Source organism: Anneissia japonica, unplaced genomic scaffold (genome assembly GCF_011630105.1).
Source record: "Anneissia japonica isolate Jap-2015-1 unplaced genomic scaffold, ASM1163010v1 scaffold287897_len220637_cov155, whole genome shotgun sequence".
Classification (NCBI taxonomy): domain Eukaryota; kingdom Metazoa; phylum Echinodermata; class Crinoidea; order Comatulida; family Comatulidae; genus Anneissia; species Anneissia japonica.
In genome coordinates this window covers 126821-154110 of record NW_022721454.1, presented here as the reverse complement: position 1 = coordinate 154110, position 27290 = coordinate 126821, and the positions used below count along the sequence as shown (strand labels likewise).

The following is a 27290-nucleotide window of genomic DNA, read 5'->3' as shown; positions in this document are numbered from 1 at the left end:
TCAAGGCAAGTTTGTTTGGTAATGCACTCTCGTTTAAGCACCATGATGCTTATTAAAAGTATAAGAGCAAGAGAGGTGCTTATTCAGTCATTTACAGTAAGTGATATTGAAATTTAGAACAGCATGATCTTTAAAAAAAGGAAAGTTATTTATAATTTATTCAAATACGCTTTAGAGAGGGTGTGTCTAAAGAACAAGGTGAAGGAACCACCCACAACCCATACAGATAAAACAAAAAAAGCTTAAAACAATTTAAAATAGAATAAATATGCTATTCTCATGTCCAAAAGTATAAATAGATTTTAATTATATAATAGTGATTTATATATTTTTTTTAAATGTTGTTGACAGTGAATGTCCCTGAGTTGATTGCTAAGGATCTTTTTTTATTTCAACATACTTTACACACAATAGATTTATCATCATCCTTTATGTGAGCAAAATTTGCATATGAAATAACCTTTGTATTACAGATATTGATTATTCAGCTCTCAACAATAAACACCTTATTTGGTTGGTTTAGGTTTTAGAGGCTAAATTAACACTGTCTCTGACTTCCTGCTCTCATTAAAGTAGGATTTGTCAATCCAATTTTTTCCATCTTTTACTTGTTCTACCTAGCTGTATTGAAGGTGTTTTCTCTCATTATCTTTCTTATTTACTGGTTGAGCTGTCTCACCTTGCCATGGGTTGCTAGTACACTGTCTGTGATTGGTCAGCTCTGTATGACAATGAATCCAGTGAATGGGCAGTGTTTGTTTGAGAGCATTGAAGCTTGTTAGACCTCACTTGTCTATCCGGTAACTGGCACCATTCATAATACATTATATAGTGATTTAAGCTTGGAAACATTTGAAGTTTCCCCGTTCTGTGAATTCAAACAGCTCTGATGAACCAACTGATCAAGTGTGAGGAAATACATTAATAACATTAATGTTACAATCAGTATTTGGATATATATTAGCAATGTACGATATAGTAATATGCCTATGGGTGTAGACTGTAAGTATCCTATTTGTTGCCACTAGAATCTAAAAGAAATTATCAAAGTATATTTTTTGACCACCATGAAACTGTCTTTGTAAACTGTTGAGTTCCCATAGAAAGATATAGGAACTATGCTATGTTTCTATAATTGTTTATAAATTATGTTTTGAATTTATATACAACAACGAATACTTTCGCAGATACAAGAATTGATAGAGCTGTAGGCTCATAATACTCTTAAAGAAATCTTAAGAATCTCCCAGAAATTTGAATTACATTCCAGATATTTTAATTAAATCAAGTCCACTTAGTTTCTTTATTGGTGTAACTGAATATTAGTTTAATCTTGATGCCAATTTAATCTAAGATCTTGGAATTCTGAGTATCCTGTTACCTTTTATTTGTTCACTACATATCTATCATATTTTGTTGTAGTGTATTGTGTAGAAACTATGGCAGTCTGACCATCTAATATTGGTTAAAACCACAACCATCAAAAGGCAAATTCATTGTGGTTTAATTATCATTATCACCAATTTGAAAATATTAAGCTCCTCATCAGTGGCATAAACTGCATAAAATACACCATGTATGTTTACCACAAATTTGTTAGTGTTGGATATGATTAAGTTTGTATACTTAACATATGTGGAGTCTTAATACCATCATTTACGGACATTACTTGACAAAGGTCTACACGTAAAAGATAAGCTGTAATGTGTGAATAGATGTTTTCTGGCTGAATGCTCAGCATTGTTTGCTGAACACATGTACTGGATACTGCTAGAGTCAGTGAGAGAGTTGGTAGGTGTTCAGTAACTCTCATAGCTTCATAATAAATTGTCATATGGATTAAATTAATAAATGCAGGTGAGAAAATAGTTGCTAAGGTAACCACCAAGGTTACACATTCACAAGTTTCCATAGTAAGCACTGTGATAATGAAAATTTAATGATTTGGTTGCAGTACATTTCAAATCCAAAATTATGTAATTAACATAAATTTTCTAGATTCAAATAACATGAAATTACCTTTATTTAATCTAGTGTCTGGTACTTGACTGTTTACATTGACTCAATGTTTGCTAAACATCAAGATCATTTTCCACATTGTAAGAACCAGCTTTTAATAAAATTTTGATTTTATATTTTAGTATTTTTCATACTAAAAATTAAAAAAATTCAATACATTTAACATTTTTCTTTTTTCTTATACTGCATGCTGAAATCATTTTAAAGTAATTAAAAAATAAACTCTACGCTGGGTCTACAATGTATGCGCCTGGGTAGGGAGAGACTAATGTAGATAAAGTGTGTTTTTTTTCAAGAATAATAATGCAAGAAAGCTAAATATAGCTCTTCCATATGTTTTTCATATGTTTTTTGCTTATGATTTTATTATGTTTTAAAGAAGGTTATCATTACTGTAAAGTATCTAATCTTTTTGACCTCCATGTGTTATTCCTCCTGTTCACTGTTCACTATTTATGTTGGTTTCTTGTTCTATCCCATCTAATTGATGAAGAATCCTACCATTTTTTAATTGACGTCTTATATGTTTATTGTTTTTCGTTTGCCAAGACCCCTTGTGACGCTCTTGGCGAATCATGTGTCTGCGGTATGCAGGCAGTGTTTACAGTGCAAGTGGAAAAATTACATCCGCAAAAAAAAAATGCAAAATTGACTTTAATCTCAGTTGAAATTGGAATTATTTAAAAGAATTTATAGATTTCAGTCCAGAAAGGTGACAAAAATTAGGAAAAATTGAAGTATAATACTGTAGACCTACTACTGTAGACATTAACAATACCATAGTGAGTTGGCAAGCACAAATTCTTTCTGGTGGTTAATGTAAAAAATATAAATGTGTTTGTAATATTACGCTGTGTACAGCTACAGGTAGCTATAATCCCAGTCCAGAATTGTATGATGGAATGTTGAATTTGAGGTAGGCCTGCAGTAATGTTTTAATAGATCAGTTTATTGACGATTCTCAGACCAAGTTTATAGCCTTTCATACAGACACAAATCACCTGTCTGCTTGATGCCTAATGTCAATATTAGTCAGTAGCAGATTTGATTGATGTGTGAACAATAATTTTATTCTGGCATGTTTACCTTGTGATTGTTATTGCAATACAAAGCACTGACGTCAGCAAAAATTGTTTTGAGGAAATTTTGAGCCATCATTAATGTTACTGGTAGCATTGCCAGCAATTCATCATTTTTATTAATCTTTGATATTATAATAGTTGTTAATAAAATTCTGCTATGCTTCCGGTATTGACAATTGTGTATCTCAAGGCAAACGACAATCTCAAATTGAGTCTGAAATGTCTGCACATTAACATTTTTGTTGTGCAGATTATAAAACATACAGTGTACAATACAGTAACATCTCCCAATTACGAACCTCTCATTTACGAACTCTCGAATTTAAGAACCGAATTCAAGATTCAAGTTCTGTTTATTGTTGCGAAAGCCATCAAGGGCTACTGTATTATCCACTCATTAACAACACACACCTGTATACAATCAACACAATAAAACCAAACATTACTGGTTAAGAATTCCTAACTTAATTTTAATCTCATTGGGAGAAGTAAACAAAGGGTCAATAGTAGGTCATTAGCAATTTTAATTGCATGAGGAAAGAAAGATGACAAGAACCTCAATAAGCAACCAGAAAATGGAAGAAATAGTGTGTGGCGGGAGTTTCCAAGAGAGATGGAACAATTACGGCGTGGAGGAAGAAAGGGGTGTAGGGGATGATTTGAGTTTTTGGCAATCTTAGTGAACGAAGAATAAAAAATTTCTGTTGAACATCATTTTGCGGCGATGACATCATTACTATCGTTTTTATCTACAAGAACACTTGCATATAAAGTTCTTCAGAAATAATTAAAATTTTTATATCAGGTAGGAGAAAAATCATTCAGTCCTATAAAGTGATACAAAACCAAGATTCAAGCAAGAAATGCTAATCATTTTCTGCCGAAATATATTATATTTGAGCTGTGCATGCTTTTTGAGGCATACTATACTATACAGTTAATCTCCCTCTTTCATCATTAGGGGCGCTATTCGCATGGATTCACGATCTTTATAAAAAGAATAATAACACTCGTTTTGGGCATTATATGGTCATGTTTTTATTCGGAAATCACTTTAAATGAATACTTTACAGAGAGCACAGTTAATTTTGGCTTCTGTAAAGTATTATTTTGTTGCAGAAAAAAGTAAAATCCCAATCATATTTCGTGACAAAATTTTTCTCCCATGCCAAAGCTTAGGGCCTACCTAGCCCTGTATTTGGTAGCATAGACCTAAGCCTACCCTCGCCACACTGAGATGCTGAAAATTCAAACTCTCTGAATTATGCATTTTCTCATTTACAAACCCTGTTCGGACGGAGGGGTATGTAGACATAGACATAGACATCACTTTATTAATCCAAATCCTTGGAAATTACATCGCTCTTTCAATAAATTAAGCAGGAAAAGTAATTCAATGCAATAAATAATAACTATCTTACATATCTACTATTAAACAGGTAAATGCCCCTCGCAATGAATGAGTTAGAATAACGGTTCGTGTTAGCAGCCGGTACCCTCAGTCTACCGCTGCGTTGTATAACGCAACTAGCAATAGTTGAATGTAACGGGTGACTTTCGTCAGACATCACGTTATCAAACTTATTAACTAGTCGTTCTTCGTAGACTGAGTGCACCAATTGCAGTTCCGAACCGATAATCTTCCCAAACCTGTTAACAAACTAATTATTAATGTAATTATTTCTTAGTTTATCTTGTGTGTTGGATTTATCAATTTTACTCTTTGTGTTTGGACCTAGATCTGTTGTTAAAATGAGGTACTGTATGAAGTACTGTATTTACTGTTTGGTAATTGTTATATCTGTATTGTTTTTACTAGATTTAATGTATATGTTGCTTGTGATTGCTAAACTAATCATTAAATACTTTAATCACTATCTGTGGAAAGTGGTGTCTTTGGAGTGTAAAATTGCTGGTTTGGCTCAGACCAGCCAATTCGCATTATTCTTATTTTCAAAATGTTAGTTTCATTTGTGGTACTCAGATACTGATTCACTTTTGCTGACTACAGTACAGTAGTGGCTGCTGATTATAAACATCCATCACAATTGAATTTTCCAACATGCAACAGATCACTTGGTACTTTAATAGCCAAGAAAAAAAAACACCTTTTTTTTTAATTTGGGAAATACCGTACATCCATTTCTTTTCCTTTTTTTACATTTTATATTCTATGAAATTTAAATTGCTTTGAAGTTGGGCCTTCTAAAATATGGCAATGGCAATTTACAGTATTTTTTTTTTTTTTCTTTTTCTTTTTTTTGCTAAAGCCAAGTATCACCCTTGGGTTGTTTGCTGGTGCATTGATACTCAAAGTAAAACATCATTGAAATAATATAAATAATATCTACTTTAACTGTTTACTCACATTTTTTTTTCAATACCATAGAAGACATGTGCACAAGGGTGATAAACTAATAAAAAACGTTATTCGGCCATATTCAAGTACATTACTTTACAGTTTGGTTCCATAGAGGTACTGATGTTAGTGAAACAGTTGTACTGTAGGCCAGCTGCTGGGTTTTCAGCTGGCCCTGTTTGGCTACCAGGTGGCTCCGGACAAATCTTGCCTGTGTCTGTGCTTTTGGTGCTGAAAATAATACCACCTTTTATTTTGTGGTTTTGTAAGCAAGTTGAAACAAAATTGTATAATAATGTGTTAATTGAAACCTATTGAGTATGTAAATTTTTGATTACTTTATTGTGGAAATAGTCAAACTTGTTTTATTTAACTGAACACGAGGATGTTGAAATAATGCCTTACAAAGGGGTTTTTTTTTGTTGTTTAGGCAAGACCATAATAGCTTTGAATTGTGATCATAACGCCAATGCTGTTTTAGTGGACAAACCAAATCAAGAAAATACACATTGAGATTAGGCCTACAGTACATGTTACTGTACCTGCCAGTTTATCAATAGGTTTGATTTTGTTGTCAACAGTAGGCCATTTGATTCTAGAGTACGTGTAAGACTTGGAGCCCAATCACACTTGAGAGTTACATCGGCTCAGGGCCGGCCCAGGGTCGGCAATTTTCAAGTGTGAACAATCAATAAATGTTAAGCCGGCCCTGAGCCGACCTAAAGTTAGTCCGTCTTTTGAGTCGACTCAGGTCCCGAAATGCAGGCCCTGGGCCGACCCAACTTTATATCTAAATGTAAGCCGAACCTGAGCTGGCCCAAGTTCGCTCTGATTGCGGTCGAATTTGACATCTTAATTTATCTAACCACAACATTGATTCAAACTGACTTGCGCGAAAAACACCATTGAGAAATAAATTGTTAAGGAAACTGTAGAGTAAATTGTATTCTGTTGAACTATTGTTTTTGAATAAAAGTTGTTATATATAAGGTCTCCATGCCTAACTAATTATTACTCACAGCCTCTGTGTGAAGCATAAGCACCATCACAAACCAAGTTGTAAACATGGTGAAATACCATGTGATACAAAGCTTACGCATGGACAGTTTGACAGATGACGTATACTTCGACTTTCTTTTCTACAGTTGAAGAATTCCAGTAGAGAAAAAATATATTGGCCTATTACAAGCTCAATAAACCCCATTTTTTGTATAGCACACATTAATTTAACAAGTTTATATTCTAAAATTATAAAACTGTAAAACGGTATCATTCTTTCTGTGAACATCATCCTCACCAACTATGTGCGTTTTGTGTCGACATTCGTGAAGCTACTGTACTCACGTGACCCCGAGGACAGAAAAAAAATAATCTTTTTTTTTTTATGAGCAAAGCTGGTTCTAAAAAGCGTTAAATAATTATTATTGCCAAATAGATATATCTCGATGCTACTAATTCACAATCTGTGTCCCCGGTCTGTGACCAAACATTGACAGCAACCTTCAGGCCTATACAGTTTACCCATACTATATAAAATCGCGAGTCTGATTTTGCACAGAGTAAAGTCGAGTTGCGCTAATTATAGGCCTTGGTTATAATAATTATCGTCGCCATAATCATGAAGCAGAATGCTACGCTTAGAAAATCGAAAAAGTATGAGGAAAATATTTGAAATTAGGTTCATGTTTGGCGCGAATTCCATGTGTTTATTCTAGGTTGTGATTTACCGTTCCACCATCATGTAATGCGATCGCCTCAAACTTCCTGTCTTGCAATTCATCGACCTGGCTCAAAGGAAAAGTGTGAACATTCGTAAGGCGGCCCTGGGCTGACTTAAAACAATCACTGTGAACGAAAATTTTGTTGAGTTGGTCGTAATTTAAGGCGGCCCTAGGCCGGCCTAATAAGTGTGATTGGGCTCTTGGTCAGCATCCACCTTAGGCCCACCTTGGTTGAGATAAATTGTTGGGGCCAATGTCAAAAAAAAAATTAGTAATGTGTATTTCTAGATACATAGAAATGGCCTCTCATACAGTATTTTAAAAATGTTTTTCATGGTCTTATATCACACTGTCATTTAGGCCCAATAAAAAAAATTATTAGTTTATCACCCCCGCTCGCATTTCTTCTATGGTACTGGGAAAAAAAAATCTTTAAAAAAAAAAAAAAAAAATTTGAAAATTTTTTTATTTTTATTTTATTTTATTTTTTTTAAATTTATTTTATCAAATAGTTATTAGATATTGTTTGCATTATCTAAATCATGTTTTACTTTGAATATCAATGCACCAGCAAACAACCCAAGGGTGATATTTGGTTTTAGCAAAATAAAAAATTTAAAAAAAAAGCTTCCCTCCCTCATCACTTTTCCAGCCCAGATAGGGTGATAAACTAATAATATTTTTATAGGGCCTTAACTGAAATAACATACAGTAAAACATGGTTGATTGCCAAAAATCACTTTTTGTGTTACTGACCACCATCCATTTCACTGACTCCCTTTGCTTAACCTTGACTATTTAATGGCCCTCTGAAGGCATCTGCCACCCCCCTGGTGGTCCGTAAACCCCGGTTTTGAGAACCATGGCTCTAGACCAAGTGAGGAATGAATGAATAAACTTATAACTTGCCAGCTATTTTCAGGTTAAATTAAGTCTGCCTGGGAGTTGTTCCTCTGCATATTAAAATTAAGCAGAGAAAACAAATTATGGTTTTTTAATAGAAAATATAATGCCAGATATATTAAAAAAACACCAGTTTTATTAATAATAATAATTAGAATAATTGGTTAATTCCATTGCCTTCAGAATTTTCATCATAAATTTCGCTTTAGTTCTTCATCGAAAAATGATAAATATTGGAGGTAGGTACAGTAGAGTATTTGCGAACAATATAGGATTAATTTCATTGATCAGGCAATGAAACGAGAGAAGGTTTTGGGGTGAAAGACCAGAGTGCTTGAAATTATTTTTGTACTCGGCAAGTGCAACATGTTTGAGTTAATGAAGTCAAGCAGAATGTAATGAAATCAATAAAACAATGCCATTATCAGCTGGCTAGTAATTGCCTGTTCGTTGTCATGATTCATATTGTTGTGTAGTGTTTTTTTTTTTATTAAATAAATATGGTTTTCTGTATTATTGAGTTCGTCATAAGGTGCCAATCTCATGAATTTGCATAATTAATAATAATAATGATAATATGACTTAAATAGTGCCAATTTTCATAATGATCAATCCTGTGAGTTAACAATAATCATAAACCTATAACATTAAAACACTAGGCCTACATGCAAACTAGATAACCATAAAAGAGTTTAAAAAAATAGATCTAAAAATCTTACAAAACTAGAAATTATCCTTTTATTATCACTAAATTTATTTTATTTATTTATTTATTTATTCAAACACCAAGAACCACCATAAAAATACAACATGATATAAAAAATGTATGCCCTAAAGATTACAAAAATACATAAAATAGCTTAAAATTCATTTTTACATATTACATTTTAGGGATTACAGTACATTAAAGGTAGAAATATTACAATTAAAAATATTGATATATTCTAACAGGTTCAGCATTGAAATTATGCAATCATAATCGCATTAATCACATGGTTGGAAACTCAGGATATTGTTTTAAAGGTGTAAAATAGTGAATACAGGCTATCAAAATAATGAGCATTAGGAAAGCCAATTAAAGATAATACTTTATACAGAACATTGTTCAACAACCAGCAAAAGTATACACTTCTCATAACACTACAAATTCATGCTTTTTAATTATAGACTAAAATTTGAAATTATTGTGACCATTCTGGTGAATTTATTTTATTTATTTATTTTTTTTTTTTTTTTTGGCTCTGATCTAAATAATGTATTGTGCAGGCATACTGTATTCTAGCCTCCTACATGTCACCAACAGTGAAGCATCATGGGAGATGTAGCAAGGTGTTCATATTGTTTCTCTTCAAAGGCTTTGGCAACACTGTAGATTACTTTTTTTTTCTAGTAATCCAAATTTTAGGGACACTGTAAGAATTTTGGGTCCTTAAATTTTTTATCTGATGTTGATTTTTCACTGACTTTAAACATAAATGTTTTTTGAAGTCATCATGATTCATTGTTTGTTGATGAAGCCTTGTATCCTTGTAGTAACAAGAGATCCTAAAATTTCAGCTGCTATTGTCAGAAATTTCAATATGTTTTCCAGCCACGGTGGAATGCTAGAAATCTTTGCATATAGCGTGACTATTTGTGTACTTGTGAAATCTATTCAGAATCATGGTAGAGTTCTCAAACATGGCTGCCTAGATACAACATGTGCATGATTATAATCTTATTTGTTCAACAACAAAACAGGGAAGTGCCAAGAAATATGTCTTGAAATTTTAAAAGCGCTCTCGTTATTGTAGACTTTGGAAATGTACATTGGGTTTACCATGCACTCTGCAGGTATCGGTGTTGTATTTTATATTGTAATTTGCAATACGCTTCTTTTATATTTCCCTCTCCAATGTCAATAGCTGATGTAGACTCAATAGATTTACTAGATTTACAGTAGTGTGGGAAATAATTGGTTTAATTTTAACCTTTTTGAAGCATGTCATCCTTTTCTATGCTGCAGAAATAATAAGGTAAATTTAGCCGATGTTATGTTACAACATACAATTTAGCATAATTAGCATGGATATAAATAGAATGAGTGATTTATTGATTGACTGACTGATTAAGTGAGTGATTGAGTGATTGTTCTGTACTTGTTTGTACCTCCCAACCATGAAAATATACCTTTACAAAAGTGCCTCTATCACCGAACACAGCCCAACTCGCTAGTCATGCAGTCCTCCTGTAAGCTGTCTCCCAGTTACAATTACTAATTTGGATTGACTACTGTACTATGGTATCATTGTAGTTGTATTGTGATAGGTCCATTTGTTTCATTATTTTACCCAGCTCCTGGGGGAGGGCCGGTAATGTATTTTGGTGAGCATTTTCAGTTTGAACCATGGCTAAATGTTTGACCTGAAATTCACTTGTTCCCTGATTTGTTAAATAAATGCATGTCTTTACGTTTATAGTTTCTGCTGGTAATTGTATTTACTAAAGAAATAATTATCAAACAAGAGTCCAATTGACATAACGAAAGATCCTCAAAAATTGTATTCAACAAGTAAACTTTAAAAAATGAAATTATAGTAAACTACATCAGTGTTTATCAACACAGGATTTTGCTGTAGGTAAAGGGTCATCCATAATTCTAAACATTTTTAAAAGAGTACAAAACATACACTTCCCTGTGATCCCCTCCCTTCAACACAATTTGTCGGGGAGAAAAAAAATTATATGTATTTTCCACATATTAGTAGACTCTAAGATCGATTAAATAAGCCTTTGAAACCCCTAAATTGTCAAAATTTAGGGTAGTGGCTTTTCCTCCTGGACAACTTTAAAAACATTTTAAGTGACGCTCCACCACGTCCACTTTGCTCTCCTCGGGGAAATCTTTCCCCCTCGTCGGTGCATCGGCCCTCCCATCGAGGACCTTGGACTGATTTTTTTCTCCTTTTGAGATCAACATTTTATCTTTTTCATAAAAAGAATACTGTACATGTGCCTACACTTTCAACCCCTTCCCCCCCCTAAAGCATATATTTTGTACTCTTTTGAAAATGTTGATAATTATGGATGGATGATTACATTTAAACATGGTACTATATGATATAACAGACACAAATAGAATCAACACAGCAGCTTAGCTCAGTCATAGTTAAACTATGCCTCTGTGTCTGTACTGAACCGTGGAGACCTACTGTAACGTCTCTGTGTGTTTCATCTATATGGCTGAAATGCAAGTTTAACGTTAGCACACCTTATTTCGGATTAGACTTATAAACAGACATTGGTCCTGTCTCTTTTAATGTCTGCTAACTTAATATTTTTTATATTTTTCTTGTCATTCTAGAGTGCCTTCAGAACTTCCAAATAATGATCGATCCACAGAACTATATAAACGAGTGAAAGAGATACATGAGAAGGAGAGTGTCATGTTTATGCAGCAACAGCCACAAAGCGAGTCACCAGTAAGAAGTCAATTGTTTGGTGTCAAACGAATTAAAAAGAAAGAAGGGTTAGTGTAAATATTACTCTTATATTATTAAATTATTCCCATTCAATTTTTTATTGTAAATTGTTGATTATCTCTAATGTGTTGGCTATATATAGTATATGAATGCATAATGGGTAGACAGGTTTAGATGATTTATGCATCAAGTGTGGAACCATGGCTAAAATCTTAGTATTTCATGTTGGAAGTTTTTTTTGAAAAGCCAATTTTAGTAGACTGTGTGTTGGAAATTTTATAGCTCATTCTATCTTCTGAAAATATCAGAATTCTTTCACGGGCAAAAATTCCCAGTTTGTAAACAGAGAAAGAGCAGTCATGGCTTAGAGATGGCTTAGGGTTGTCTTATTGGATGATCTATCTGAAACACCTGTTTTCTTTGGTTGAATTAAGAAAGTTTATTTTGAGATGATAATTAGTTAATTAAAAATTACTATTAAAAAAGCAGAGTACAAATTAACTGTTAAACTGTCTTTTATTGTTATTTTCACATTTTACTCTTAGGTTCCTAACACTTTTATTGATTGATTTTTATTTATGCAGTAACCCAGCTCCAGCACCAAGGCCCAAGTCATGGCACAATCCTGGAGGAGTGAACTCTTTTAATCTTCATATCACAGACACTCATAAACATCAGGATTCCATTGTACCTCAGCACAAACCTGAATCCAGATCAGTCATTAGTGTAGATGAGGACAAGAGTACCATGTATCATAGGAGAGTAAGTGACTCCTTCACCCAGAACCAGGAGAAAAACCTGTCACTAAAAAAAAATGCCAAATCTTTAAGCAGTTTGAATTCAAATATCTTTGATTCGGAACACAGACATTCAAAGCCTCACTACGGAATGGTAAAGAGGGTTGCATCACAAATTGATAGTATGAATCTAACTGGGAGGCCTGATTATTCAGGCAGTGGTCAGGATTATGTACAAATGGACAACTTCACCACCGGACCTATTAAACCATCAACTGCTTATAATCCTAAATTTCGTTCAGCGAGTCTTGAAATTGAACCGGCCGATGTGTACCCTAAAAAAGTTGTATCAAAACAGATTAACCGAGATAAAGCAATAGCATTCATGGGAACCATTCCAAATAAAAGTGACATACAGAATGGATCTTCCCACCAACTACATGGACAGGAGTACTATATACAAAAAAGTCAGGTATATGGAACATCTCATTCACAGAATAATAACTGGAGTTCTGGAAAAGTTCAAATGCCTGTTAGGCAATTTGCTATTGAGGTTGATCCAATTGACTTTCAAAAGCAGAAACTTCCCAGAGACAGTGATATGACATATAAACGAGAAAGTAATCAAGATCCTGTGTACATTCCACATAATGTAGTGGAACATGTGAAGATGAATCCACCTCCGCCACCTATTCGAGATGTATCTAGCCTTGCTAAGCCTAGTCTCATCAGTGACCATGCAAAATCTTCCTCGTGGCCAGTTCATAGTGGTCCGAATACACAAGCGGACAACAATGCAACAACAAGAAACAACACCATCACAAGTGATTCATTACCACCTGTTAAACTTACCCGTGAACAAGAGATGATTACACCTAGACAGAATACTTTTTCAAATGAAAAGCAAAGAAATGAACAGTATAATGCAAGACCAGTTATTGTTTCACCAAAGACTAAAACAACAATAAAGAAAAAAGAAACCTATTCATCAAACTCGGGTCTTTTCACAGCAACTCTTTACCAGGTCCAGACTGATGAGCCTGGAAATTCTGATGACTTCTATGCATATGAAAAAAGTGAGCAAAATGAATATAGCAAGCCTTATGACTATAACGCTTACAATGTACCCTCTCCTCCAACTAGAGACATTGATGTAGAATCTGTATCGCCTCAACCAAATACCTTATCAAGCACCTTGAGCTCAGAAAACCTTGTTGATCATTATCGAAATCATCTTGAACAAGCTCTTCAAAGAGAAGATAACTCCCCAGACAGATCCTATTCTCAAGAAGAGCCAAAGTTGTTTTTAAGTAACAAAATGGAGGAGAACACATATCCAATTATGAAAAGAAATTCACTTCAACATTCCAGACAATCCTTTGATAACTGCAGACCAGAACAGATCAGTTTACATAAATACTCAACGGAAATAAGTGCAAACGAACCAGAGAGAAACAAACGATGTAGTGGATCCCTTGACGAAGCAGTAGCTGGAAGGACCTGGAAGAGTCCAGATGATCACAAAAAAGAAGAAGAATGGAAACACCTTGTAGAAACTGCTGATGCTCAGTATCAAAAAACAAATGTGAATTCCAAAACAATAAAAGAAGTTTCAAATCCACCTGTACCAGAGGTATCTCGGGTGCGTTCTCCTATTAGTTCGCCAATTTTTGAAAACAATTTAGTTGAGCAGCCATCACGGGGACGAAGTAACTCGGATGTGTTTTTAGATGATCATCCAAACACTAACTTTGGTAATGTAACAGAAGATTTCACAAAAAGATTTGCATATAGACAACAACATGAGACCAGTAACCTTAATGCTACTGCTCCAGCTGGTGAATCTAACTTCTCATCTAGTGACTTAAGGAAGATGTCATATTCATCCTCTAGTTCTATTCTGTCCCAGCTCCAAAGAGATCAGATGGTAGCTCCTTCCACTGATAAACAAGCAGACTATTATTCATCTACCAAAGATTACCATCGAGAAGATACTTCACAATATGATCACTCCAGACAAATTCCCTTAAATTCTTCTAAAAGCAAATCATCAAGGCAAGAAAGACATCACCATGACAAGTTTCATGATCAAACAAATGAGGATTATAGCCAGCAGTTGAAAGCAATGCAACAGAAGGTGTTGCAAAAAACATCATATCCACAATATCCTATGCAACCACCATCTCCAAGACATTCCGACTCCTCTAGTAGTAGTAACTGCAGCAGTAGGCGGAGTTCTCATTCCCAGCAATTTAGTGGGGATTCAGATGGTGGCCAGAACAAGTTCAGAGCATCAGAGGCAAATCTCTACAAACGTAATCCAACAGATGAAAAGGGGGACAGAACTCATAGATTTTCTGACCCAAGGAAGTATCGCAAGAAACCATTCGATGACATAAAGGTAGAACACCAGCATTCAAAGTCTGACTCAGAACGCCACAATAAGCCATATAATAGTATGCAAGGACATAAGATTTCAGACCCAAGTGGTGCTATTCCCAAATCGCAAAGGCTGTCTGACCCTCAAGCTAGCAAGCTTCAAGCCCAGGATGCACTGTTAAACTTCTACAAAACCAAAAGCATACGTACTGATAGTATGAGTAGTTTGATTTCTCCACGATCAACATCAATATCTGGTAGCTCTCACCAAGGAAGCCTCTCAGACCAAGTAACATCTCCTGTTGGAATAACACACTCCAGGTCATCAAGCATGAGCTCAACCAGACAATCTTATAATCAGTCAGGTCAGTTTTCATCATCAAGCTCAACATCATCTTTGTCACCAATTCCAAAGCCTCCATCTCCAAACACAGCAGGAAAAGGGAGTGGTGTAACAATCCCAACTTACATACAGCGAGCATTTTCTTATGATGTGACCAAGGGACGGGTATCAATGGGCAGTTACATTCAAAATAATGAGGATCGTGCGTCTATTCGACGAACAAACTCTTTGCTGCTACAGCCCCCTGTAAAAGTAAAACCATTGGATCAAATTACAAATATACAGCATGGAATTGACAGTACAGAAAATCTTAGAAACAGACCTCACCAAGCAGACAGTAAGAGTGGTTTCCCATTCCGGGTGGAGGAACCTTCAGACTGGAGTGGGGTCCACTATCAACCTCAAGGAAATAAACAAGGAATATTAGAGGTAAACATTTTTTTTCAATTAATTGAATTATATTATTGAAAATAATAAAGTATTTATCATAATAAATTTCCATATTGTGAAAGCATCAAGAAGTATTGCTGGACCTGTAGGTTAGAGGTGAATGTTCCTCATATCTACTGTATGTTTTTAAGACTCTTTGGTTCGTATGGAAAGACATGTTTGAATTCAAATATCTCTGAAGCATTCAGCTTTGTTTGATGGTTCACAGTTATAGTTACTGTTAAGTAAAATAATTTATTGTTTTTTAGAAGAATGAGACATCACACCAGACTATTCTAGAAATGGAAGAAGAGGTTCATGAAACTCAAGCTAAACTGAGCAAAAGCCTGTCTTCTCCAGTCTTTAAATTTCCAAATACTGATGTTTTAAGGTAAGAAAAAATTAATAGCTAGAAATCATGTTTCTAATATATTTCTTTTTAAAACATGTAGTTATGATTAATTGCAACTTATTGATTTTCACAAATCACAGAGATTTGTAATGTAGAACAAGCAACAATTTTCCACATCGTAAGTGTTGCAACTCAAATTAGACTGTGTTGAAACATAGGGAAATACTGAAATGAACAGATTTTAAATGCTGACATTCGACCACTAGTAGAAAAACAAATCTTAATATATTTTTCTAAAATAATGAAAGTTGGTCCCACTTTTATTTTGTTATTTTCAGCATAGCCCATGTAGTTTATTCAAGGACTTTTGACATTTGGTTTGTTCTGCACCAATGCAAGAGAGAGAAAAAAGGATACTCCTAACTGATAGTCAAATATTGCATTCCGCTGATTATATTTGCATATTGTCTTGTGATATTTCAAAGATGTTAAAAATTCACAATTTATTTAATTGAACTCTGGAACTTCCTCTTTTTCAATTGATACCTTATTGCTGGAAGACCTGTAGTGAGCCCTCTTTTGTTCACTGAACTTAATATTTGTATTCGATGTTGTTAACCCATGAATGTTGATATACTTCCGTAAATATTTTGAAATTATAATTATGTTCGCCTGTTCAAAAACAGAATCTGCTCTTGATATTTTTTGACTTCCAGACAACTTAACTGCTAACCATTCATAAGTTGGGCTTTTTACAAGTAACTGTTTGTAAACGTCATGAACATTTTATAGAAAATTATTTTTTATAATCATTTTCAAACTAGCAATTACAATTATTATGTTATATTAACAAAAAATTTTTTTTATTAAGAAAATATTTATATATTAATGAATTATTTGAAGTTAGTAAACTTTACTTATCTTGTTATATACATAGTCCGAATATCATTCATTCAACTGTCCGTCGTGAAGAAGATTCTGACGGTTCTACTCGCAGTAGTGATACGCCTGACATAATAGCTGGTACTGAACAGAAGGATTCCCGATTCAGACCGGACATTGACAAGTCCCGTTTTAACACAGCTGATAGCTTTATACTACCATCTCCACCAGCGACACCTATTGACACCGATGTGCCTTTTGAAGATCTTCCTCCACCCCCACCAGAAGTATTGGAAGACCAGTCGCACATATCAGATACAGCGCTTCCTCTGCCACCACGAGAAAATGCAATAAACCAACTGAACATTCTGGGCTCAGAATGTAAACCATCCACAGAAAAATTTGTGGAACAGTCGAATAACAAACTACAAAGGTATGTTTTTTTGGTTTTTTTTCATTGTACTTAACAATTGTTAGTTTGCTTTCATGTCAAATATTCTCTGGCTGTGAGAATTATTTTTCTCTCAATGAAAGGTAATGGCAGAAAATTTGAACACTCATATTGGTAAAGACAGTTGTCATTAATTTCATTCATTTTTTTTAAATTTACGTTTAAATTTGACACTCATTATATTGGTAATGACAGTTGTCTTTAATTCATTCATTTTTTTTTTATTTACGTTTATGTTTATTTATGTTTTCATTTATTTCTTTTTAATTCCAAGATCCTCCAACATGTAGTTTCCAAACCTAAATTGACGAATTTCAATGATGGTGAGATGGACTCACGAAAATGTCTTTTATGTTTTTTGTTTTTTTTTTAATAAAGTAGAGGTCACAGCATAAACTAACCTTAAGAAACCAACACTTCCAGAAACTATGTAAGGGGTCATCCATTATTTTAAACAAGGGCAGATCGAGAGATGGTCATAAAGGGGGCCGATCGAGATAATACTACCCTGCTAAATTTTTGTGTTCTAGGCGAAAAGAAAATAACCTCTGAGACATTTTGGTGTTCACTTTTTTCTTTTTCTTTCTTCCTTTCTTTTTTTTTTCTTTTTTTTTAAAAACTTTTATAAGGGGAGGCTGGGGCTAGCTCAGCCCCCACTAAATCCGCCGCTGTCAATTTAGTATTTATTTGCTACAAGATCCAACTTTCATGGCCCATAATTTCTCTTCTTTTTTTCTTTTTTTTAAAAACTTTTATAAGGGAAGGCTGGGGCTAGCTCAGCCCCCACTAAATCCGCCGCTGTCAATTTAGTATTTATTTGCTACAAGATCCAACTTTCATGGCCCATAATTTCTCTTCTTTAAGTGGCAATCACCCATCATTGGGTAAGAGTGAAAATGCTATATAAAACTTTTGTATTTAATGAGCAGGATGCAAATACAATAAATATTCATATTATCCATTAGTTTGCCTATAGGGGAAATATGTCATCAAATTGTTTTGTGGTTAGGATTTCATGAAGGAAGTTAGCTCCTTGGATATAATTTCCCTATTAGTTCTTATAAATATTAAATCTTCCTGTATTGGTTTGGTAGTTATTTTATGAAAACTTGATCTAAATGTTTGTGCAATAGGAACCATTATAATCATATGTGCATTCCAAGGAAAAAAGGGGAAAAAAACATACAGTACGAAAACTCATTGATTAAATCAAAGTCATTAAACAATACTCAGTACACATGTTGTTCTTGAATAAAGTACATTAATGATAAGTCACAAGGCAGGCCGAATTTGGCTGTAAATAAGCTTTGTGAAAACTTTAAGAACTGCTTGTCAGAATCAAAAAGTAATAAAATATGCACAGTATAATCGTTCTCCCTCTGCTAAGGCTTAAATTTACATATTTTTTCCACAGTCTCTTAAAATAATTTTTACAGAATTTGTGTGATGTTGAGCTTGTAAATAAGCTTGTACTAGACATTTGCATTAGTTATATTAAGTTAAAGCATACACCTACCTTACAGCTAACTGTACAGCTTTTTCAACAGTGTAACCCTCGTATGCGCGGAATACAGACTTTAAAAGATGATGATGACGATGGTGATCCCTGTTCTTAAATAGTATCGCTGTGGAAAGTAAAACTTAAAAAAACGCTAGGCCTTCACAGAAGTTTTAAATTTTCATCTGTCAACATCCCTGCAATTTAGATTTCATTATCACTTCGATGTTTCTAATTTGCTCATTTTCTGTTTCTATTGATCAATACTTATTGTGTAAAAGAAAAATAATAATAAAGATTAGGAGCATAAATGTGTTTTAATAAATTAATATTTGTGCTTTATATAAAAGTATGAAATTGCTTCACATTACCCTGGCCTTTGGAGGCATTGACATATGTACAAATAAATGTACATTTATTTTCAAGACATAATAGTGAAAAAAGACAAGTGGACAGGTAGAACATGCGAGAGCCAGTTTGCACCTTCATCTCCCTCGGTAGAAATATATCTTTCATAATGCCAATTAGCAGCTTCATTATGAGAATTGTTTTGGCCGGAAATGGATGTTTTATTTGGTACTTGAATGTAATAGCCAGGAAGCACCGGAAAGCAAGCGTTGACACGCAAGAGCTGTGTGCAAACCAAATGATAGAACATAAGCCATTAATATATCCTCTGTTGTCTTTAATAGGTTCATTGTTTCATTTTCTACCCATTGTTTTCAGATTCAACATGATTTTTGATACTGTTCAAAAATAAAAATGGAAATTCCCACACAAAATAATTAGGAACCCAGGGATAGAATTGGCTGGGAAAATATATATACAATGGCCAAGCAAGTGAAGGTAGAATATGAGCACTACTTCATGTTTTTTAATTTAAAGATGCTTTCCCGCTATACTCTTTTGGTCTACATTAGAAACTGCCATACTCCCAACCCCCACTCCATCCTCTATTATCCCCTCCCATTGAAAAACAGCTTTGGTTCATCCAGTTGTCCAAATCCTGGTGCCGGCCCCATCTCGGGTTACATTTTGTTAGTCTGTGGAATGAGGAATCGTATAGGATAATAATAATGTAGTGAAAACAAAGAACCTTAAATTATTTCTAGTGTAGCTTTACTTCCTTAAAGCATAGAAAGTAAGAATTAACAAATTGATATACTGTACTGCTTTATTCTGTTGTTTAGCAGTTTAAATGTTTAATCATATTTGTGGGCCAGAGTCACATTGTTTAAATTTTATATGGATAAATTATTGATTGATTGATTGATTGAAAGATTGATTGAGTTTATTCAGTGAAAATAATATACACAATTAATTAAAAAAAAGCATAGTATAAAAAATTACTCGGATGAAGCACATAAAAGCACACAAGGCACTTATTTCCAATGTGGTCCTTAAAAAATTACTACATTTTATTTGAGACATTTTCTTTATCATAGTAATAAATCAGAAATTTTTACTGCGCCAATTCAAAAATTATCAAAGGTCCCAAGTGAAAAATAATCCATTCTAAAAAGTTTTAAGATTTCTCTTGAATGAACTGTAACGGAAATGGGTCATGTGCACACAGAATATTTTGAACCTTAAATTGGCCCAAAAAAACAAAAAAAACAAAAAAAAAAACTACTGAGCCTGGACAAAATTGTACTGGTTCTTATAAAAAAAAAAAGTATAGTGGTTTGTAAAATTGTGAATACCAATGTCAAACAACTATTTTAGGGGTACCATATAATTTAACATAATAATGATCTTAATAATAAACAATATTATAAATAACAACAGTTCAAATACTGTAGTGACACTTAGATGTAAAAATGGAACCTTGAGTGCATACTCATAATGCCTTCAAAATGGTATTATTCCCAGTCTCAATCATGCATAGAAACAAAGAAATTCTTTTGCACCAGCATATAAAAAAATCTGATTCTTATCTGCAATAGTTTTTTTTTATACATAAGTGAAAGGGGAGATTATTGGTTCAATGTTTGCTATGGTAATCACCCCTAAATCAGAAATGGTTGAGTTCTCTGTGTAAACTTGTACTGTTCGTAGGCTCATTGTAGCCAGGGGCCTCTGTCAAGATACATGTGAAAGTATTTACAAAATATTTATTCAATTTCCTTATCAGGACTCAGTAAGTATGTGCTATTTAAAATCAAACTATTTCATGCATTCTGTGGCAATACTTTGTTTCACCCAAAATTGTTTTATTTTTTTATGATCTGTGTCCTGGGCTGTCTCTGCTTAACATTTATAGATCTTGAACATAAACTTTAGTATAAATGAAAACTTGTAATTGAAACTTGCATCACAGTCTGCATTTTTAGCACAGTTATATATTTTAAAGGTAAGCATGGAGATATTGTGGTATACATGTAAATGCGGATGCTTTTAGTGCTATTTGTGTTGAAATTTAAATTCAAATATTTGGATTGCTTACTTATGTGTAGTTATTACCTGAAATTGCGATTAAAAATTAAGAGAAACTATTTTTCTGGCAACGAACAGACTCATAATTATTTGAAATCATCTGTGAGTAATGAGCCAGTGACCCCTCACTTGGGGCCTCAGAGTTAGTTATGAGCCAGCGAGCCTTCCACTTGGGGCTCAGAGTAAGTTATGAGCCAGTGAGCCCTCCACTTGGGGCCTCAGAGTTAGTTATGGGCCAGCGAGCCCTCCACTAGGGGCTTAGAGTAAGTTATGAGAGAGTGAGCCCTCCACTTCGGGCCTCAGAGTTAGTTATGAGCCAGTGAGCCTTCCACTCTCAAAATTGTATGACTTATTTATATATTTACTTATTTATATACAGCACCTATTTTCTGTGTTTTCCTTTATCATGTAAGCAGGGGCGGTGCTAGCAGGGGTTCCAGGAGGTAAAGGACTCCTGCCAAGGACCTCTGGATCCCCCGGTTAAACCCCCTGTCGGTGAACTTCCAGCAAGCAAATGAAATCTCGATTGCCAAAAATACAATTTAGGTATGCCTTAATAAGTTGTCAAATTTTCGGGATTAAAAACTGTTTAGTGCGAGCAGCGCTACAGTAATTTCATGCATTCTGTGGCAATACTTTGTTTCACCCAAAATTGTTTTATTTTTTTATGATCTGTGTCCTGGGCTGTCTCTGCTTAACATTTATAGATCTTGAACATAAACTTTAGTATAAATGAAAACTTGTAATTGAAACTTGCATCACAGTCTGCATTTTTAGCACAGTTATATATTTTAAAGGTAAGCATGGAGATATTGTGGTATACATGTAAATGCGGATGCTTTTAGTGCTATTTGTGTTGAAATTTAAATTCAAATATTTGGATTGCTTACTTATGTGTAGTTATTACCTGAAATTGCGATTAAAAATTAAGAGAAACTATTTTTCTGGCAACGAACAGACTCATAATTATTTGAAATCATCTGTGAGTAATGAGCCAGTGACCCCTCACTTGGGGCCTCAGAGTTAGTTATGAGCCAGCGAGCCTTCCACTTGGGGCTCAGAGTAAGTTATGAGCCAGTGTGCCCTCCACTTGGGGCCTCAGAGTTAGTTATGAGCCAGTGAGCCCTCCACTTGGGGCCTCAGAGTTAGTTATGGGCCAGCGAGCCCTCCACTAGGGGCTTAGAGTAAGTTATGAGAGAGTGAGCCCTCCACTTTGGGCCTCAGAGTTAGTTATGAGCCAGTGAGCCTTCCACTCTCAAAATTGTATGACTTATTTATATATTTACTTATTTATATACAGCACCTATTTTCTGTGTTTTCCTTTATCATGTAAGCAGGGGCGGTGCTAGCGGGGGTTCCAGGAGGTAAAGGACTCCTGCCAAGGACCTCTAGATCCCCCGGTTGAACCCCCTGTCGGTGAACTTCCAGCAAGCAAATGAAATCTCGATTGCCAAAAATACAATTTAGGTATGCCTTAATAAGTTGTCAAATTTTTGGGATTAAAAACTGTTTAGTGCGAGCAGTGCTACAGTATATGCGAGGTGTTGTACACTATCGTGATAAAAAAAGATACCATAATCAACACAATTTTCTCCCATGGGGAGGATGGGGGTGGACCACATATCGGGGAGCTTGGACCACCTTGTCGGGGAGCTGGACTCCCCGTCAGGGAATTCCTGGCGCTGCCCCTGCATGCAAGCATAATGAACATTCCTTTTAACAGGTTAATGTGAACAGGCCAACCTAGTGAAAGGTAGCTAGGCTATGTGGATATCTACAGTAGGTTTTGCTAGAGAAGTATGTAATCTTCAAGATTAGGGGTCATCATGAAAACCTTGACCCAGAAAGTTAAATTCAGCTTTAAACCAATTTATAAATTTGTCCTATTTATCACATGTTTGTCTGCCACTGATGTAATGATTGATGTGTCCCTATTCAGATGTAATTTAGTGAAGTAGTATTTGACCATGACCTACAGCAATCTGTAAAAACAATAGTATCCCCAAGTTCAAGGTTTTATTACTAAATTGTCCTTTAATTCATTGTTGAGTCATACATTTACAGAGAAAGGTTAAATATGAAACCAGCGGCAGAATAATAATAATAATAATAATAATAATTTCTAAAAATAATAATTTCAAAAAAATGTGAGTACAGTATTGGAGTAGAGCCACACAATTACTACCAGGTGATTTGCTGAAGTCATTGCTCAGGTAGAACCCACCTTGTGTATAAGCTCATCTTCCACTTTACGTTGATTTACTTGCCATCATTTCCCTCCTCACAACATTTCCTTCCTCTCCCAGGGTATGGTTTAAATTAGTATACCTCAGCAGATATATAATAAGATTGGCTCTAAAGTTGAATTTTATTGACTATCCCTATAAAGTTGAAAGGTAATTCCTGGATATATGCACTGCTCTTGAACCCCTTTCTCACCTCCCCTCCCCCTCTCACTTTATCCTTCTACAAAGTGGCCTACAGTGAGTAAGCTTATAATATACCAGATGAACTACAGTAGACATTAATGCTTACATTAGCATAACACACATGCACTGTTCATAATTACTTAATTGTATATTAATAATATTAAAGTCAATTCAAATACCTCTGTTTAATGTGTTTACATGTTTTTATATTGTCTGTATTTATATGTGTTTTATAATGTAATTTAATGCCTATCAAATTCAGCCATTTGCTGCCGATTGCAAATCATATACCGAAACAAATAAATAAAATAAATATATTAATTTGCACATTTTTTTAAATATATATAATATTATTTATATTATAATCATAATTATTTTTCTGGTGTTTGAAAATCAATTGTGTTAGAAAATTGAGTTAATTAAAAAATAGTGTGTGTTTTAAGATCTAGTGTGATTTTAATGTGATTGAAAATGGTGTGTGTTTGAAAGTTGCCTTTCTGGCATGCCATATGGACATACTTGCGAACATGGGAATGTCTTGTCAGTCTTGGCTTATTTTCATTGTGGTAATATGCTATAATCATCGTCTCAAGATGTGACTCAATCTGTTGTGATTTCACGTATACACTTGCATTGAATGAAATACTGTATTGCCTTTTCCTGTGAAGGTATTGACTGGGAAGAATGATTATATTATCAGTCATTAGAGTGATACAATACACTGATTGCCATATTAAAAGGATTCCAGCAATTGTACATTAAGATTTATAGGGAAGTTAGGAATGAAAGTCAGAATCGTCTGAATTTCACCCAAGCATCATGGAGAATGCAATCCCGGTGGCGGCGCCAGCGTCTGGGGGGGGGGGGGGTTGAAGTGAGGGGAAAGGTAAAATTTTAGTGAGAGTTTCCCCCAATATGTTTTCCTATAGCAGACTGGAGATACAATTTAATATAAGAAAGAGATAAAGGAAAATTAACACATTGCTGATCATGTAAAGTGCACTACCGGATAAGAAAATGCCCTGCGTCAACTTCCTGAAAGTGATTTACAGTATATGATTGGGTGGGGAACAGGGGGAAGGGAAAATTCCAGGGTGTGGGGGATATACTGTATATTCCTCCTCCATGATCCAAGCATTATCAAAACAGTATACAGTACTACTGTTAACATTGTTATTTGAGTTGATGGGACTAGGTTGTGATTACATTTACATTGTGTTTGCCTTCTCTTTTATTATGTTATTGAAAGGAATTTGCAAAAAATTACAGAGGCTATAGACAAAAAAATCAAGGACGAAGTCTCTCCTTGACCTTTGGGTATTTTTTTTTCTTTTTACTGACCCTCTTGTTGAAAATACAACCGTCTACTTCGGTACCATGAAACAGGGAAATGAATCCGGTTGAATATACTATTATTAAGCCATGCTATTGTTATTGGAATTTATCACCTCTATTGACTTATTTGGATTTCTACACTGTTTATACTTGCTTTACACTGAACCACACTGATAAAGATTACTAATTAACAGTTTAGACCATGTTGATCTGTTTTTAAGCATTTAGGACGGATGGTTTTCCAAGTACTGTGCGGTAGTTACATGTCTTAGCAGAGTACTCTCAGTTTCAATTTCTATCCTAGCAATAAGTTACTGTAGTGCTTCCATTTATATACAACTATCATCTTTAAGCAGTTTTGTGTAAGGTATCAGTGCATGTCATTCTTAAAACTATTCGTATTTACCAAAAAATCGTGTTTCTTAAGGTTAAAGAATCATACATAAGATTAGAATTTATCTGACTTTTCACTTGAGGATCTTAAGGTAAATAATTTTTTTTCTTAATTTGCTGTGAATTTTCTCGAATTTATTTTTTGTTATACCTTCAAAGATTTCATTTTTCATATAGATTTCCCTTCTCACATAGATTTATGTTCAAACTTTCACAATATAATTTGTATGAAATTTTTCTACAAAGTCTACTTGAAAAGCAAACGAATCGTTCATGAAACGTAGTGTGAGTACTATTGTTTTTGATTTTGCTGGATCAACACTAATGAAAAATTTCATACAAATTATATTTGGATCCAAATGAATTTATTTCAAAATATATCACAATATAGTTCAGGAAAAAAACAATTTAACCATTTGAACCTTACGCTGCAATAACGCTAAAGGCCGGTATACCGGCTTTGCGGGTCAGGTGACGTTATTTGTGGTAATCTCCTGACCAGTATGAGTAATATGACATAATTTTGTGACATCGTCATTCCCAAGTCGTTCTGACAGCCTCGTATGTATTGATTTTTTTGAAAAAACAAATTTATATTGAATAATTTGACCAGAAATGCCAACATGCTTTACGATTGATACTTTATGACTCCCAAGAATATATTGATGATGACGATTTGGAAAGTGATAGTGAGGTAAACAGTGTAGTTTCTAGCCCTAGGCCAGGCCGATCACGATAGTGCTAGTGCCAGCAGTGGTAGTGAGGATAGCTGTGCGTCGGGTTGATGGATGGCTATGGTAGCGGTACAGAGCCTAGGAGGTGATGGTGATGATTGTAATAAAAAATAAGCATATTTTGTGCAAATAACTCAAGGTCAGGATGCCACAAGATGTAAATAATGCAGGGTTCAAAGGGTTAAAGATTTTATTCCATTGTCTGCTTGACTCGTTGTCATAGAAACCTATCAATAACCTATTATTAAATGCATTTTTTTATGTTGGTTAACAAAATATATTTTATGCATGATAGAGCACGGGATATGTTTGAATCAAAAGTTAATGCACCTTTCTGGTTGATTGTCAAGTAGGGTGAATCGGAAACTCAGACTTGCCTCTATCAATTTTTAATATTGGTTTAGGCCTATATATACTTACTTTTTTTGTATTCACATATATTTATGGGGTAAAATGTACTCGTTAAGTTTCTAGGTAGATATGAAATGCTATAGCATATACTAAATAATGATAAATAACATGAAATAACTCCACAAAGCAGATATCACAATTTCCTTAGTTATCATTATGACCAACAAAACCAAATAACACTGTTTAAGATAATTATGAAAGTAAATATAGAACATTTGTTGTAGTGAATAGTGTGACTAATTAAACTTTGTGGTTGCATGAACCTGAAATATACACTGTTTGTGAATTTAAGCAAGGCCTGGCCATTGGACGTGGTGGTGCTATGGGACTGAGGTCACACACAAAAGGCAATATTGATTGCACTCCTGTTCAACTTGTTAGCTGCTTCACTGAAGTATTGATTACTAGGTGTTTAGTTTGTCTTTATAACCTTCATGATACTATAGATGCCTCAGAGACCAGCAAAGTATAGTAATAGTATATACTGTACTGCCATGGTGTGTCCATGTGCAACTCTTGTTGCTCCACTATCCCCCATGTTAAAATAGGAAGAAGAGGGTTTAGGAGGAGGTAATAAGAGCTTGATGGTTAAGATCTGGACCTTAGCTGAAAAATATGACTAAAGCTAGATTAGTTCTTACGCGAGACTCGACTAAAAGTCAACAAAACTGCAGACAGTACCAACCTTTTAAAAAGCTAGACATAGGCCTATACTAGTACTACTTCAGTAGGCCCAGTGCTGGACCAAGATAGTTGACATTTTAGTATTTGTGGTTCTTGCTACAGTTTATTATTATTATTATTATTATTATTATTATTATTATTATTATTATTTGTTTATTGTTGCTTAATTAATATGTGCCTTTTGCTATTATTTATTAAAATTTTTATATTTTCACTGGATGAACCATCGATGTGAAGAGTGCTGCTGTTAAA

The 27290-nt window shown here is 34.3% G+C and overlaps 1 protein-coding gene across 3 annotated transcripts in view; it reads left to right on the top strand.

Annotated features, from left to right (window-relative positions):
* The first annotated feature begins 581 nt into the window (after window positions 1–581).
* LOC117111553 (protein Shroom2-like) overlaps window positions 582–27290 on the top strand; it is a 36554-nt gene continuing 9845 nt past the window's right edge. Inside the window, exons 1-5 of one of the 3 annotated variants that reach the window (XM_033254491.1) lie at window positions 582–1002; window positions 11428–11592; window positions 12130–15433; window positions 15703–15824; window positions 16771–17100. In XM_033254491.1, the coding sequence (XP_033110382.1) occupies window positions 11510–11592; window positions 12130–15433; window positions 15703–15824; window positions 16771–17100 (3839 nt within the window). In that variant the 5' untranslated portion in view covers window positions 582–1002; window positions 11428–11509. Of the gene's footprint in view, window positions 1003–11427; window positions 11593–12129; window positions 15434–15702; window positions 15825–16722; window positions 17101–27290 lie in introns of all 3 variants that reach the window. The other 2 variants (XM_033254489.1, XM_033254490.1) reach the window with 2 other exon arrangements.